We start from the raw sequence: 15,843 nt of genomic DNA on the forward strand, positions 1-15,843 counted from the left end.
GAGGCCATTGATGGTATTCTGCTTGAAAATTGAAGGCGAGTGAGTAGCAAATGGGAATGTAAAAGATCTGACAGCGGTCCAATCATTTGTAAGCAGAGGCGGGGTGTTAATATGCCGGGTAAGCATTGAATTTCACCGACTGTTATTGAGAAAAATAATACATTTCAGTATTTAGAATAACATTTTCTCTATATATTTTTTCATTTCACCAGACAAGGGAAACACCGTAGTAGACTCAGTTACGAATCCACTTTCTCTGAAAAATTGTACTGGAGATGAGTGATCTTTAAAACAGAGTAGTGTTGTCAAATTTGCCAAACTGAAACAAAGCGAGATGCTATCTATCCTCTTTTATTTTAGTTTATTCATGGTTATCTGTGTAAACATGCTATTTAAAAACATTTGCATTGCATATTTTATATAAATTATTTAAAGAACAAGTGCAGCACGCACAATTACTGCCTGAGACTTGGCCTTATCAGTGAGCCAAGAATAACTCCCACTAAAACTCTTTTTAAAACTCTCTCTCTATATATGTATGCTTAATATGTATATATGTCGTGGGAAGGCAGTGTTTAAGATAAGAACCTATGCAATAGTCAGCGTGCCCGCAAACAGCCAAGTAAGATCAATTTATACCCGTGCCCAAATTACTTTGAAGACCACCATTCAAGGAAAACCTTTTTATAACCATTGCAAGAACATCAAATCAGTTACATTCCTTGCTGCATTTCAGACTTACTGTGTTTGTAAGTAGTTGATTATGAAATCATACTTGCTTTACTTTGTGCTATAAGTTCTTATTTTCCTAACACTAGTCTCAGTCAGGTGTATACAATACATGGAATATTCATGCGTGAAAATTAAAAATAATTAGAAGAGAGCAAAAAGATGAGGGACCCAAATACAATAACCACTCCCTTACCACTCACAAGTCCTGACTGGTAGAAAATGTTGAGGTACATGTCTCCAGTTTAGATAGAAAAAAAGGTTGCAAGGGTTTTACTGCACCTCAAATTTGTTGTTTTAATATAAACACTAGGGTAAGAAATAATGTACCTTAAAAGACAAGATCACAGATTAAAGCACTTGAAGACAGTAAATGAAACATTTGTCTTAGAAAGTCAGAAGCAAGACTGGTGTCCATTTAATTTTTAGAGACAAAGGGTTTAATTGGTTACTTACTGAATTATTGTATGAAATCGCTCAAAGCCAAGCTCCTCAGCAGCCAACGTAGCTAAGCATAAAAGACACTTTTCAGCAACAAGCACACAAAACAGAACTTACAGAGCACAATCACACAACTTTCACAAGTTTAATTACTATGTTGTTATAAAGCGAGTACAATATAGTGCACTAGTCTATTAACATTCTGCATTAACTTAATTCAGAATAATCTATAGTAAGAAAATAAAAGAAAATACAATTAAGTAGAGCTAATCATTCGATTATTTCACTTTTCAATCTTTTATTAGTGTTATTATTATTATTATTAACTTATTTGGCAGACGGAATCTTACAAAAACATTGTTTGTAGAGATAAGTGAATAATAATAGTTCAGTATCCCGTGCTGAATTGTATTTAATGTTATTACAATTCAAATATTGTTATTTTATTTTCCACAAAAATACTTGGGTCACTGGACTAAATCAAGCCTATATAAAAGGTAATTCATTATATTATTGCATGTCAGGCCAGAAGTGAATTAAAAAAAACAAACAAACAAACAAACAAAAAAAAATTAAAAATGACAGACTTATTTTTGGGGCTGTGAAGCCACAGCTTTTCTTTACTGGCACTCACTCGGTAACTCACTTTCTATTTACATGAGAAAATTCTGTAAATTCTAAATTCTGCTGGTTCACAATAATTCAGTATCAAACAGCAGGCAAGCCTAAGCATTTCTGATAATCAAACTTGTGTTGACCCATCACCACTAACATCCATTTTAATAGAATGGCTCAACTTTAATAAACAACAGAATTTTATTGCAAATCAATGAAGGTAAAAACATTTTAAATGGATATGTGAACAAGATCGATATCATTGATGTGGCCAGAAGTAAAACAAAAATGGCGCAGTGAAACAGTTAAATTGAACAGCACAACACAGGTTACGGGACTTGGCTGAAAGTATTTGTTAAAACTATGTAGTAAAGTTACGTTTTTATAGGATGACACCAGTATAACTTAAATTAAGGAAATAAAACAATAAAGCGGTGTACCAAATATTAGTGCTCACCAATACATATAGCATACAGTGTTTATATAACACAAAAATCAGTACCGCAAACAGACTGTTTTGCCAGTGCTAAAAACTATGATGCCAAAGACCAAACCAGACCATACATATCATACAGTATGGGTCTTTATCAAAAAGTTTCATGATGAGACTCCTTAACATCAAAATAATCGTAACTGTACTACTAAGGTTTTTAATCTAATTATAAAACGTTTAATGTGTAGAGTACAACCATAACCTGAGATCATTATTAGTGATAAGTAAACTGTCATCTTACAAGGTTCTTCATCCTTTGTATGATGGCTGGATTCCGGATGACTGTCAGAAATGCTGGCATTGTCCTCTGACACTTTGCCTTTTGACCAGGTTACTAAAGAGTAGGATTTTGATTTGTTGAAACAAACAGTTTCTAAAATGTCACTTAAAGTATTGCAAAGAACAGTTTTCCGTTCCTCTTCTGTTGGGAAAAAAACAAAATAAAATAAATAATAATAACTGAATTCACTAAACACCTTTATTAACATAAGATGTGCCTCTTTCATAGGAAAATGTGAGCTCCACAAAGTGATGGTAATATTTATGAGAGAAGATTTAACTAGATATATTACAAAAAACACATTGTGAACACTATGCTCACACTGTACATGCACTATTTATACATTTAAAGCAAAAAATATATATAATGAAATTAAGTTTTACCTGAACACTCCCTCCACTTGGAGTTCTCACAATTAAACAAGACATTCTTCAAAAGAAAAGCCTGCAAATATGAGCACATACATTATTAAATACCACTTAAAATATCATCTGTGACTTATTATGTTCCACATGTATATGCAATAGAAAAGACACTCTTAAATACCCTTGAGGCTGACTGTTAAATACATGTCATGTGGCAAAAACATGTTGAGGAATGAAAGACTGTGTGGTAATGTTGCCACGTGTTAAAGAGAAACTGACAAATATTAACCTTTCTAAAATGTTACTTTCATCTCAACAGCAACTGGTTATCTTAAATGTATTTATATTTATCAATACACTCCCTTTGTAAAATAAAATACACTGTCCTACCAAAACATTTTAGCATGGTGTTTGTGGTGCTAGGGATGAGGCCCTGTTTAACCCTAGTTGAACCCCTTGTTCACTACATATATTGGGCTAGCCTACCTGAATCGGTAACCATCCACAATATTTTTTTTATTCAATTCCATTCATCATTCCTTTAAATTGATACATTTTGAGGTCCCACTGCACTTTGGTAGAGAGCTTGCTCAGGCCATTTCCACATATTTTAAAAGCATGTGATAATTCAAAGATAGAAATTGTGAAAGCAAGCAGTCTTAGTGTGGCAAACAGACAAGTGCTCATCCCAAAAGCACCACAAACAATAAAAAGACAGTACTGCAGTACTTTTTTGCATCACATTTTGGATCACCTGAACCAAATCAAGTGTACCATGGCGCATCCGAGCCGTGAGGGTCTGGTTGATTTTCCACTGGCTATTCGCTGAGCCGAGCGAGAACTAAACCATGAAACTCTGGCCTCACAACACATCTGAGTCTGGCTTGGATTTCTGACATTACGTTGCATCAGTCAATTCCCACAAGAAAGACTAACAATATGTTGTGCAGTGAGTCGAAGGGGAGAAAACTACAAATTACCGCTCTCTGCGAGAAGCACTCTTCTCCTTTTTGCGTTATCAGCCCAACTACATTTCAGTTGTATTCAGTAAAGGGGTCGTCTAAAATGACCCTCAATTACAGGAAGAGCACACAGCGCACTCTTTTTCAAGACCCCCTGCCCCCGCCCCCGTCCCCTTAAAGAAAAGTCTTAAACATATACACTGAAAAAATATAACTGGAGCTTTCTGACACACCATTGCCTTCTTTTGTGCCCTTGAAAGGAAACGTGTGCTGACATAAGAGGTTCCTTTTTCTCAACTAAAAGAAAACGTCATGCACTGTGACAAAAATTACATCTCTGGTGGCTTATATACTTTTGCTGGAAGGCATGTGAATATTTCAAGCTATATAAAAATGTCAACTTTGGGGTCCCCAAGTGGCTTACCCGGTAAAAGCACCGCCACAGGGTGTCATACAGTGCAGGTTCAAGTCCTGGCTGTGTGGAGTTGCCAGGCTTCGTGGGGGATTCCGAAGGGAGTGTCGCATTGACTCTGGTGCTCCCATGGCTAAGGGAGGCAAAACTGGCAGAGAATGCTTCTCCTCATCATGCTACAGCAAACCCTGCTGGCCAGGTGCCCAGTAAGGGCTGGCCTTGGTCGACTTTTTTAAAAAATTATTTTTCAGAAAGCATACACTGGTCTCAACCCCCCTCCCAGCGCATGTTTTGTACACTTTCAGAAAATGTCAATAATTTTGGACGGCCCCTACTAAATGAAGTATGAAAACACAACCATAACCTCTCGATCCACCATTTACAACTCAAATATAGAGCCTCTTAATACCATATCATCTATATGACTCAATACGTTCATTGCGTGTGACGTCAGCTGCATGGCTCGGGCTCAGCAGTGGAACAACAACCAGGCGCCTGCTAAGCCCGGCATGGCTTGGTTGTACAGTGGAAAAGAGGTAGTGGTGTAACAAACCTGGACCGGTGCAATCACTGCACAAGGACCGCCTTGAAACTGTTCTAGGGCTGTAGGCTCTGTTTCACTGAAGACAAATCCTAGAGACAAAACATGAGATTAGAAATGTCAAACAAATGATACCAGTAGGCCAATTGACTTTCATATTTAAACCTTTATGAGGCAAATTAATTACTTTTCTTTTTCTTTAGTATAAAAATGTAAACAATACAAGTCTACACTTCACATGGGGTTTAACACTACAGTCAGACCTGTATTTCTGCCCTTAAATGCTTCTTTGATAGTTTTCCAAGTGTATTTTACTTATATATTATTTCAAAGCCTGTTGTGTGTCCAGTGGATAAGCAAATCCATGTTGACAATTAACATCCTTTCAATTCCTTGACAAAACTGGGACAGAGAAAAAAATAAACAAATAAATACAAACTATGCATGGATAATTCATTTTTTTAGAGTCAATTAAACTATTTAGATACCTGCAGTGTTTTTTTTTTTTTTTTTTTTTTTTTTTAAATCTTAACTACATATTGATGGATAATACCAAAACTAAGCCTTAGGCACCTCATCACCTCTTGTTCAAAGGAATGACAAATTAATTTAGTATTTACAGTACCTTGGGTCCACCTGCAGAAGACAGTATCTGACACACCGTTGCCAGTTCGTCTTCCCCAAACCAGATCAATAACTTCTTTATTTAGCTCTGCCATTTTCCCTTAGACTTTCTTTTTATACTGAAGAAAATAATGTCTTCAAATATACGTTGGTTGGACATCAAGGATCTTGCTGCTCCTCCGCGCCCTATTCACCAGTTAATACAGTGAGTAATAAAAATATGAAATCAGATTATCTCAGCATAATTCGGTGACAGCTGCTGTGCCGGCCTGTGACTTATTCCCTAGCACTACGCTCACTAGAAGTACCACACATTACCCTTCATAACCGTTAACTGTTTCACATTACAGAGATACAAACTAGTAACATTACCAAAAAAAGGGGGCATTCTATATCTGGCATCAACTTAAAACTACCCTTAACATAACAAAAATACCAAACCACCAATGACTATGCAATTTGCAATGGCTGTACTATTATCTGTTGCCAAGGAGCTAATTTCAGAAGTAGCCTAAACCATAGAACCCTATTTAATTCAAACACCAGTGGAGCGTGAAGCTAGGGATCTGTCCGGCGACTTCGATTTGCTCCCGTTCAGAGCCACGGACCCCACTGATCCTCTGCAGAAACGAACGGCAGACAGTTAGAATAAAGCAGTACGGCGCCGCTTCTTTGCTTCCTTCATTAGCTCTATTGTTTACAGTGTCAATTCTATGTTTTCTCGATCAGACATAAAACAGGCAATTCAAGCTCTAAATTATACTGTCACTTACATTTACTAAAAATCCACTTCCTTGTACTCGATTGTTTCTACTTGTGTTTTAAAATCGCTACCCCATCACACTACTCAGAATTGTATTTAATCGTAAGAACACGGGTTTATCGTAAATGTAGAAAGCCGATTGGTCAGTATCCAGAAGTCACGCCTCTTACCCATGATTAATGAAATGAAACTATTTCAAACAAACTGGATGGAGGACTCGCTGGACTATTTGTGTCTTCACGATTGGCTGTTAGAAATTGTCAACGAGACAAGCATTCAAAGCATGATTGGTTTGTCAGTATTGTCAATCAGATACTAGAAGACGTTTTTGCCCCAGTTGCTTGCATTGCATCGGTGAAACCGGTATTTATACTGGTTTGTTACTCCTCATCTCATGGGGCATGTGCCAACATAATGTGCATTTGACTCGAAGTTATACAAACAAGCAAATATGAAACAAATAATAGTCGAATAATAACTGTATTCAATTGTAACTCCACACGTGTATTTTAAAACGTTTGCTAAGTATACGGTGTGATCATTTAGAACAAGCAGAGAATCTACCGGCGCACTGCCAGCAGTCTTTTTGGAGTTTCCTACATCAGTACAAATTCTCCTGCCAGTAAGAAGCCTCACAAGATTGCTGCCAGTAGCTTAATATCAGAGCCGAAGAAAGAAATACTTATATTTTGTTGACTTTACGTTTAGATAAAGTGAAATGGGTGGTAAGTATAATTTGTTTCGTGCAGCACAGCAGCAGAATCAGCTGCTAGTAAATCCTACTGGTACCAACACCTGCCAATATTATGACATTGGGTGGCGTCATTTTCAATAACTTTACTGATATAAGTTACATTCATATTATCAATAGTATACATACTGTTTTAAATGAGCTAAACGTCAACATTGACAGATCTTCATTTTTATTCCTTCCCTCACAAGGATTCGGAGGGAGCTCAGGTATTTAGAGAAATAAGATGAGCGAATATCCTATTGAAATCCTCAAAATGGATCCCATATTTTCAGAAATATGTTCCGTATTCAACCAGTTAAGAAACAAACTACAGTATGTACAGGAAACATCTTTCTGTGTTCACATGCAGCCAGGAATTGTGGAGGTCCCCACTTTTGAGTGACTGTAATTGCTAGTAAATTATTATATACTTTCATTACAAATATTACAGTAGGGCATGCATACACCTCAATATTCAGACCGATGGTGATTATTGTTATCAGAATCAGATCAAATGAAGGTAACATACTGAGGTAACACAAAAAATATCGTGATCACTTTTAACATTAACTATAACAATGACTACGAGTAAAGCTGCCATTATTAACAAAGATGCAGTAAATTAGTTTTAACCAACCATTAATATTAAAAGAGAACCAAATCAAGTAATTCCACTCCAAAGTTAAGGAGCGTTGTGGAGTCCAAGCACTTCCCGTCAGAGCAAAAGCGAAACCGAGTGATGTAGTTTTGTCCCAGAAGGGCTTCCTTAGCAACTGAAGACTAGTGGAGTACACGTTGTTTTACCAACTGGGGATTGAGCTGTTGTATTTTTGTAATTCGTTTTTTGGGGGTCTACATACTTTGGGATATACAAAAAATAAATAAATACATACAATCAAATAATGGGGGGGCAATCTAAAAGTAAAAAGTCAAACAAGTCCAGAAGAAAACAAAAGAGCAGGAGCGAAGGTAAATTCAATGCATGTGCCGTGTGCACCAAGCATGGCATATTGTGAGGACTTAACTTTCAATTTGTATGTACAGTATCTGTAATTATTACACTGCACATTGATAACATTATTGATATATCGTATTCTTGGTCCATATTATGTTATTGTTTTAGATATCAATATAAGCCAACATGACATTCACACAAATGCGACGTAAACAGTTTTAGTTACCTACCATCTTACAAATTCTGTCAAATGACATGCAAATTATATATATATATATATATATATATATATATATATATATATATATATATATATATATATATTGCAATACCTTAGTAGGAAAGTGTGTTACCGGTACTTGTACTATCTTCCGAAGTTTTCATCCAGATTGTAAACTAGTGCATTTCGTGGTTGATCATTTATTTATTTATTTATTTGTTTGTTTGTTTGTTTTGACTTTCCAGAATCTGGGTTGATAGGTTTATCTGGACAGGAAAGAGTGAAACTCAAGATGCAAGAAAAAGCAAAGAAGAAAACTGCAGAAAAATACAGTGTGGAACAGTTACTGGAAAAGGTATTTGTTGGTTTAGTCGAGGTACTTCAAACCTGAAAATAAGTATTAAGAAAAATTTCCATTCTTTATTAAGAACATAAGAAAGTTTACAAACGAGAGGAGGCCATTCAGCCCATCTTGCTCATTTGGTTGTTAGTAGCTTATTGATCCCAGAATCTCATCAAGCAGCTTCTTGGGATCCCAGGGTGCCAGCTTCAACAACATTATTTAATTAGGAACAAAGTTAAAAACAGAGCACAAGGTGCCAGCAAAAACAACCTATTTCAACTTCAATGTACCAGCAGTGGCCTAATTTAGGCCAATTTCCTTTGTAATTAGAGTTCTAGAATATATAGTGAGGTTTAAGATTTTGTGTTTCTTCTTCTTCTTGAGGAGCAGGTTTACTTGCAGTAAATGAACATTTTATAGTTTTGTAATCACAAAGTGATTAGATTAATGATCAAACACAGGTGATTAAATACCAAATTACTGTACCAGTATATGTAATGCTAAGATTTTTGCTTTCAAAAGCATGGCTTTAGTCTCTATCTTTGCTGTTGTTTTTTCCCCATTATTATTATTATTATTATTATTATTATTATTATTATTATTATTATTATTATTATTATAATAACTGAAAGCATGATGATTTAAAATATTTTAATAAAGTAACAAACAAATTACCTGCAGTATGTTTGATGCCAGTGCATGACAGGATGTCACTGGAACAATATTTAATAGAGGGAGCAGTAGACCGGAATTAATTGGATTACAATAGTTTTTGTGCTAGAGCGCCAAACTGAATGGAAATTTAGAGCAAGTGGTCTGCAAAGAGCCGATTATAAACACACCATTTATGTACTTTAAAGTTTAAAGTGCAAATATATATATATATACACAGTGCCTTGCAAAAGTATTCAGACCCCTGACCAATTCTCTCATATTACTGAATTACAAATGGTACATTGAAATTTCGTTCTGTTTGATATTTTATTTTAAAACACTGAAACTCAAAATCAATTATTGTAAGGAGACATTGGTTTTATGTTTGGAAATATTTTTAAGAAAAATAAAAACTGAAATATCTTGCTTGCATAAGTATTCAACCCCTGTGCTGTGGAAGCTCCCAGTTTACACCGATGAAAGAAATTGCCCTAACGAGGACACAATTACCTTACCATTGGCCTCCACCTGTGAACCATTAAAGTTGCTGTCACATTTTCTGGATAAAAACCCCACTGTTGAAGGATCATTGGTCAGGCTGTGAAACTGAAAGAAAATGAAGACCAAAGAGCATTCTACAGAAGTTAGAGATAAAGTAATACAAATGTATAGATTAGGGAAAGGGTACAAAATAATATCCAAGTGTTTGGATATCCCAGTGAGCACAGTTGGATCAATAATCAGGAAGTGGAAGCTGCATCACACCACCCAGGCACTGCCAAGAAAAGGCCGTCCCTCAAAACTCAGCGCTCAAACAAGAAGGAGACTTGTGAGAGAAGCCAGAGAGAGGCCAACAATCACTTTGATGGAGCTACAGAGTTCAGTGACTGGGAGTGGAGTAATGGTGCACCAGTCAACCATATCAGGAGCTCTGATTAACACTGGCCTGTATGGGAGGGTGGCAAGAAAGAAGCCGTCTGGAGTTCGCCAGAAAGCATGAGAGTGACCCAGCTGCGATGTGGGAAAAGCAGCCCCTAAAACCCCTGCGTCAATCCGGCCCTGCCTGTGAGGACAACTGAGGAAGTCAGCACCTCCGGTCACTTTTTTTTAAAGTAACAAAAATGCTTATTCACTGCCAAACATGAACTACTGCTTAGCAGACACCCTTATCCAGGGCAACTTACAATTGTTACAAGATATCACATTATTTTTACATACAATTACTGATTTATAGAGTTGGGTTTTTACTGGAGCAATCTAGGTAAAGTACCTTGCTCAAGAGTACAGCAGCAGTGTCCCCCACCTGGGATTGAACCCACGACCCTCCGGTCAAGAGTCCAGAGCCCTAACCACTACTCCACACTGCTGCCCTTAGATACTGACCTTAGGTTTAGGGTTTCGGTGTTGGGAGAGGACTATTCATTGTTTTATTAACAATAATATGATAACCAATCAGAGTGCGGTGTCCTGACAGGAACATTTGGTGGTACCTTTGTAAGGAGAGCCATTGAAGCAGCTAGACTGAAAGGGGCGGTATCGTTGGAAAGCTTAAAAGCTCAGCCCCCCCACCGTATTAATTTCATGTTGAGGTTCAATGGTACATTGTCTTGTTTTTTTTAGCCATCTATGATTACAATATATATGTAGCAGAGACCAAACATGATTTTTTTGGAAAAGCGTTTTTTTTTTTTAAACATATATTCTCATCTCTACCACATACAGTATGCATGATCCTGTTGCAACGTACATAATATTAAAGGAAATGTTATGACCTTTCGTTTGATATGTTACATGCATGCAGTACAAACTATCCAGTAGTTAAACATACATAAATGAAAACAGTGAAAAACTGTTAGGTCTCCGGAAAGCAGCTTATTTCAAATTAACACCAAATGTGAATGATGATGCAGTAAAATATATATTTTTTTTTATTTATTTTTTTGCCATTCCCCCCTAAAATTTTGGAATCCCCCCCCCCCCATTGGCTGCAGCATAGGGGGGAAAAATGAAATTCAAGCCCTGAACACCATCTGATGATCCAGCTCCAGTGATCCCAGATCCAATCCCATTTTTCTTCCCATTGAATTCTATACTGACTAGTGATTATACCAATAAATAATTGTGAAATAAAAATGTTACTACTCCTGCAATGTGAGGGGGTCATTTCCCTAACATTGACAAAGTCTGGGCTTTGACTGGGCCACTCTAGGACATTCACTTTCTTGTTTTTAAGCTACTCCAGTGTCACTTTGGCTGTGTCCTTGGGGTCATTGTCCTGCTGAAAGGCGAATCTCCATCCCAGTCTTCTGTCTTTTGCAGACTGAAGCAGGTTTTCCTCAAGGATTTGCCTGTATTTAGCTCCATCCATTTTTCCCTCTACCCTGACAAGCTTCCCAGTCCCTGCTGATGAAAAGCATTCCCATAGCATGATGCTGCCACCACCATGCTTCACAGTAGGGATGGTGTTACCTGGGTGATGTGCTGTGTTTGGTTTGCGCCAGACATAACGCTTTGCATTTAGGCCAAATAGTTACATTTTTGTTTAATCGGACCACAGAATCTTTTGCCACATCTTTTCAGAGTCTCCCACATGCCTTTTTGCAAATTCAAACAGGATTTTACATGGGCGTTTTTCTGAAATGGCTTCCTTCTTGCCACTCTTCCATACAGGTCAGATTTGTGGAGTACCTGAGCAATTGTTGACACATGGACAGTTTCTTCCATCTCAGCCATGGAACGCTGTAGGTCTTTCAGAGTTGTTATTGGCCTCTTGATGGCTTCTCTGACCAATGCCCTTCTTACCCGGCTGCTCAGTTTGGGAGGACGGCCTGCTCTAAGCAGATTCTGGGTGGTGCTGTATATTATTATTATTATTATTATTTATTTCTTAGCAGACGCCCTTATCCAGGGCGACTTACAATCGTAAGCAAAAACATTTCAAGCGTTACAATACAAGTAATACAATAAGAGCAAGAAATACAATAACTTTTGTTCAAGCAAAGTACAAGTGTATACCTTCCACTTCTTAATGATTGACTTGACTGTGCTCCAAGGGATATTCAATGTCTTTGAAATCTTTTTATACCCCTCCCCTGATCTGTGCCTTTCCACAACTTTATCCCAGAGTTGTTTTGAAAGCTCCTTGGTCTTCATGGTAGTGTCTTTGCTTTGAATGCACTGCCCAACTGTGGGACCTTACAGAGACAGGTGTATTTAATCTGAAATCATGTGAACCACCTTTATTGCACACAGATATACTCCATTTAACTTATTGTGTGAATTCTGAAGGCAATTGGTTGCACCTGAGCTTATTTAGGAGTGTCATAGCAAAGGGGGTGAATACTGACTATAGAATACTTATTATATACTTACTATAGGCACACAGATAGCAGTATTTTTCCTCTTGCTAATTTAGAAACTGTCATGCAAATTCTGGTGGTAAATCGATGGAAGGCCAAACTCATTATGATATGTATTTCTCATTTCTATCAATTGTGTAATTTTGGGACATGGACAACAGGTGGTTAATAGAACTATCCAAACAATTCTGTTTATGTTGAAAAGGATATTCCAGGAATATATGCAACACAGTAAGCAGCAACATTAAGTACTGTAATGTGTTTTGTTGTAAACCCTACAGCCTGTCCAGAACACGGTATTGTATGGTACTTGTATTTAAACAGGACCAGTACTTCGATCTACCACTGTTTAACTCAACTGAGCAGAACCCCTTGGGAAGGTCTTTGTATTGTGCAGGACACAGGTTTTTATATAGTTGTAATTTTTTTGTTTTGTTTATTACATCTTTCAGACTGAGGAGTGCATGGACAATTTTGACTTTGAAATGGCCCAGTTGTTTTGTCAGCGTGCCTTGGATCTGGAGCCCACCAATCTTAACACTTTGGATATGCTCGGAAACATTTGTGCAGAGCTTGGAAATGAAGAAAAAGCCAAACAAATATCCTTTTCTTATTACAGTGATATTATTTAAGAAATCAGTGATCCAGAGGCATTGTAAAAACAGTATCATACTTACGGGACTATTATCAGGTCTTTGATGGAAACTGTGCATTTTAAACCACAATTAATTATCACCAGTTGTAAAAGAGCTGCAACAGATCACTACATGTGTTTTTCATGTTTCAAACTAATATCTCCCCAACAATGTTAGATCAGCCAGATTTATTTCCATTTAGTAGAAGTATACAATCACAAACCACTCAGGCAAGCAGTAAGTAAGGGTTTTCCTCTACATTCACTCAATCTACTGTAAGACCTTTAAATACAATAAAGGTAATACACACAGTATAACCCATGAAAATCAACAATAAATATATTTTATTTTATATTGTCAAATAAACATGTTTGCCTTTCCATGTCCAAATATATATCAGTTGCAAACCAGACAGCCTCACTGCACTCATTGCTTACATGGAGCAACACACACACACACACAGCTAAGCTGTCAAGGCGTAAACCCTTTGTTAATATCAGAGACTTCAGCTGTAAAGTATGTCCTATGACAGGTGAGGTGTAAAATAATCATCCTTAACGGCATGCTAAGTGTTTCTGAGGGCAGTGGCGCTTAGTCCTGAGGAGGGACACAGCAAGTACATGTACCTGGGACAGGTCCACAGTGGGATGGAAGCAGTGCAGTATTTCGGCAAAGGGATTGAGGCTATGCTTAATGCTCTTGAAAAACAAACAACACCAGCTGTAAGTTATATCTTTTCTTATTTCAATTTTAATTCATGTTTTAGTCAGTGTATTGCACAATATCAGCAAGCTGTCAGCTGTAGATTATTTTTTTTAAGACATTGCCTTTTAAAGGTTACCACTAGGGGGAGCCTCAGGCTAATTTTTGTTTCAAATAGCATTTAGGATTTCAAAAAATTACTGAAGTACCTTTAGATGTATCATATATATTTTAAAATTCAATATCAGTTAAAATCACTACATATTAATGTGACTGGTAAATGGTTATGCATGATAATGAATGTTTTTAGGAACATGTGCTCATTATTATAATCCCTTTGACAAGGTATATTACCTTGTTTTTGCTGCCTTTAAGGACATGTTAAGAATGTAACTTTTTTGACAGAACAGTTAAAAAACAGTTTCCAGTTTGTGTTCACATAGTATTAGAATGATTTATCTCCCCTTTACTTATTAGCAGCACTTGCGAAAGCAGAATCTAGGTCTTGGTGACCAGTTTGTACCTTTTCACATTTGTTACAAGCCATTCCACTTACTTATAATAGTAATTACGTCATAGGATGAGCAACTGCAGGACATTTGCACATAATGTTTTAACATTTTGCTTTTGCAATCAAAACATTTATAAGTGCTGTTACTTTTATACACTATTGTCTTAATATATGCCTCTGGAGATTCCAAAAATGTGATCTTTAAATTAATTTACTATATTTAACAGTGTATTATTATTATTATTATTATTATTTATTTCTTAGCAGACGCCCTTATCCAGGGCGACTTACAATCGTAAGCAAATACATTTCTAAAAAATGTATAGTGTAAATGTATACCTGGTACTATTGACCTCACTAAAGCACCTAGGCCAGTTTAATCCTCCAATTTCTAATTGGCTCAGATACATTCTTACTGAAGTTAACTGTGATACAGTAGTCTGACCTTGGGTATAGGAATCTTTCACCAGAATAGACAATTTTAGAAAAAAAAAAATCTGAATCTTCAAACATATAATTTGTTCTGTACTGTACTTTCAAGGCAGCTGCAGCAGCGATTTCCCTTGATGACCCTGGAGTGACAAACAAGGACATCTCGGTGGCTTTTTGTTCTATTGCTGAAATTTTCTTCACTGACCTCTGGTAACAGTTGTACTGCTTTTAATTGATACATTTCAACTCAGGAATACAAAAAGGATTCCCATGACATACAATACCAAGCCACTCCAGGCTGTATTGGGGATATATTGGGGACATTCTTTTTTTTACATGTCTTGCCATGTGCTGTGCATTTTTCCATAAACTTAAAAGTGATATTATCCACAATACTTCCATGTTAAACATCTACTATGTGCTGTCTTTATTGTTGTGTCTGTTTAGATCCTAATTATCAGGCTTCCTATATCATGTCCTTTTCCATCCACTTAAAGCTGAATTTCTGAAGCGAGGTGGTTTTAGAAATGACCACTGGGGGTATAATTATTAGTGGCAATTTAGCTTTTTTGAGGTTGAAAAAGGGGATAAATTAGGAATCCTTGTACATAATCATCCAAGCAGAAACACAAAATAGATAATGATTAAGGGTATGCTGATACTTGTATTTTCTGCATAATTACCTTTAAGAAGTATTTGTTGAGGTATTAAATAAATCAAAACACACCTATTTAGAAGTGTGTTGATTTCAAAAGAAGAAAAGCCGCCCTTCCCTCACCTTTACAATTGAGTACCAATCAGTGGCAGTACATTTCTGCAATAAGTGTTTTAAAAGCCGATTGGAAGTTAATTTTCCCTCTCATCTAGAGAGTTGTCTTTTTTTTACTGCCGTACCCAGGCCATTAACTGACAATAAAAATATGTTGCAAAACTAGCAAATACAACTGATTCGTCACTTACCGCTGTGGATACTGGGATATGTATGTCTTAGTCGGGTTTAATCAGAGCTACAAACAGATAAAAGAAAGGTATAAGGGTGTCTGCTAAGAAATAAATAATAATAATAAAATCACT

General features: G+C 36.6%; 2 protein-coding genes across 5 annotated transcripts in view; one reads left to right on the plus strand and one right to left on the minus strand.

Moving 5' to 3' along the window:
• Positions 1-7,697, minus strand: part of LOC117399247 (ubiquitin carboxyl-terminal hydrolase MINDY-3-like) — a 55,945-nt gene extending 48,248 nt beyond the window's left edge. Inside the window, exons 1-6 of one of the 4 annotated variants that reach the window (XM_059022483.1) lie at positions 7,596-7,697; positions 5,464-5,648; positions 4,851-4,930; positions 2,942-3,002; positions 2,520-2,699; positions 1,186-1,237 (exon numbers count right to left, since the gene is read on the minus strand). In XM_059022483.1, the coding sequence (XP_058878466.1) occupies positions 1,186-1,237; positions 2,520-2,699; positions 2,942-3,002; positions 4,851-4,930; positions 5,464-5,557 (467 nt within the window). In that variant the 5' untranslated portion in view covers positions 5,558-5,648; positions 7,596-7,697. Of the gene's footprint in view, positions 1-1,185; positions 1,238-2,519; positions 2,700-2,941; positions 3,003-4,850; positions 4,931-5,463; positions 5,649-6,005; positions 6,434-7,595 lie in introns of those variants that run through there. The other 3 variants (XM_059022482.1, XM_059022481.1, XM_059022484.1) reach the window with 3 other exon arrangements.
• Positions 7,678-15,843, plus strand: part of si:dkey-12j5.1 (uncharacterized) — a 168,515-nt gene continuing 160,349 nt past the window's right edge. Inside the window, exons 1-5 of the mRNA XM_059022485.1 lie at positions 7,678-7,927; positions 8,379-8,488; positions 12,942-13,086; positions 13,692-13,846; positions 14,879-14,979. Of these exons, the coding sequence (XP_058878468.1) occupies positions 7,861-7,927; positions 8,379-8,488; positions 12,942-13,086; positions 13,692-13,846; positions 14,879-14,979 (578 nt within the window). The 5' untranslated portion in view covers positions 7,678-7,860. The remainder of the gene's footprint in view (positions 7,928-8,378; positions 8,489-12,941; positions 13,087-13,691; positions 13,847-14,878; positions 14,980-15,843) is intronic.

This window comes from Acipenser ruthenus, chromosome 4 (genome assembly GCF_902713425.1).
Source record: "Acipenser ruthenus chromosome 4, fAciRut3.2 maternal haplotype, whole genome shotgun sequence".
Taxonomy (NCBI): domain Eukaryota; kingdom Metazoa; phylum Chordata; class Actinopteri; order Acipenseriformes; family Acipenseridae; genus Acipenser; species Acipenser ruthenus.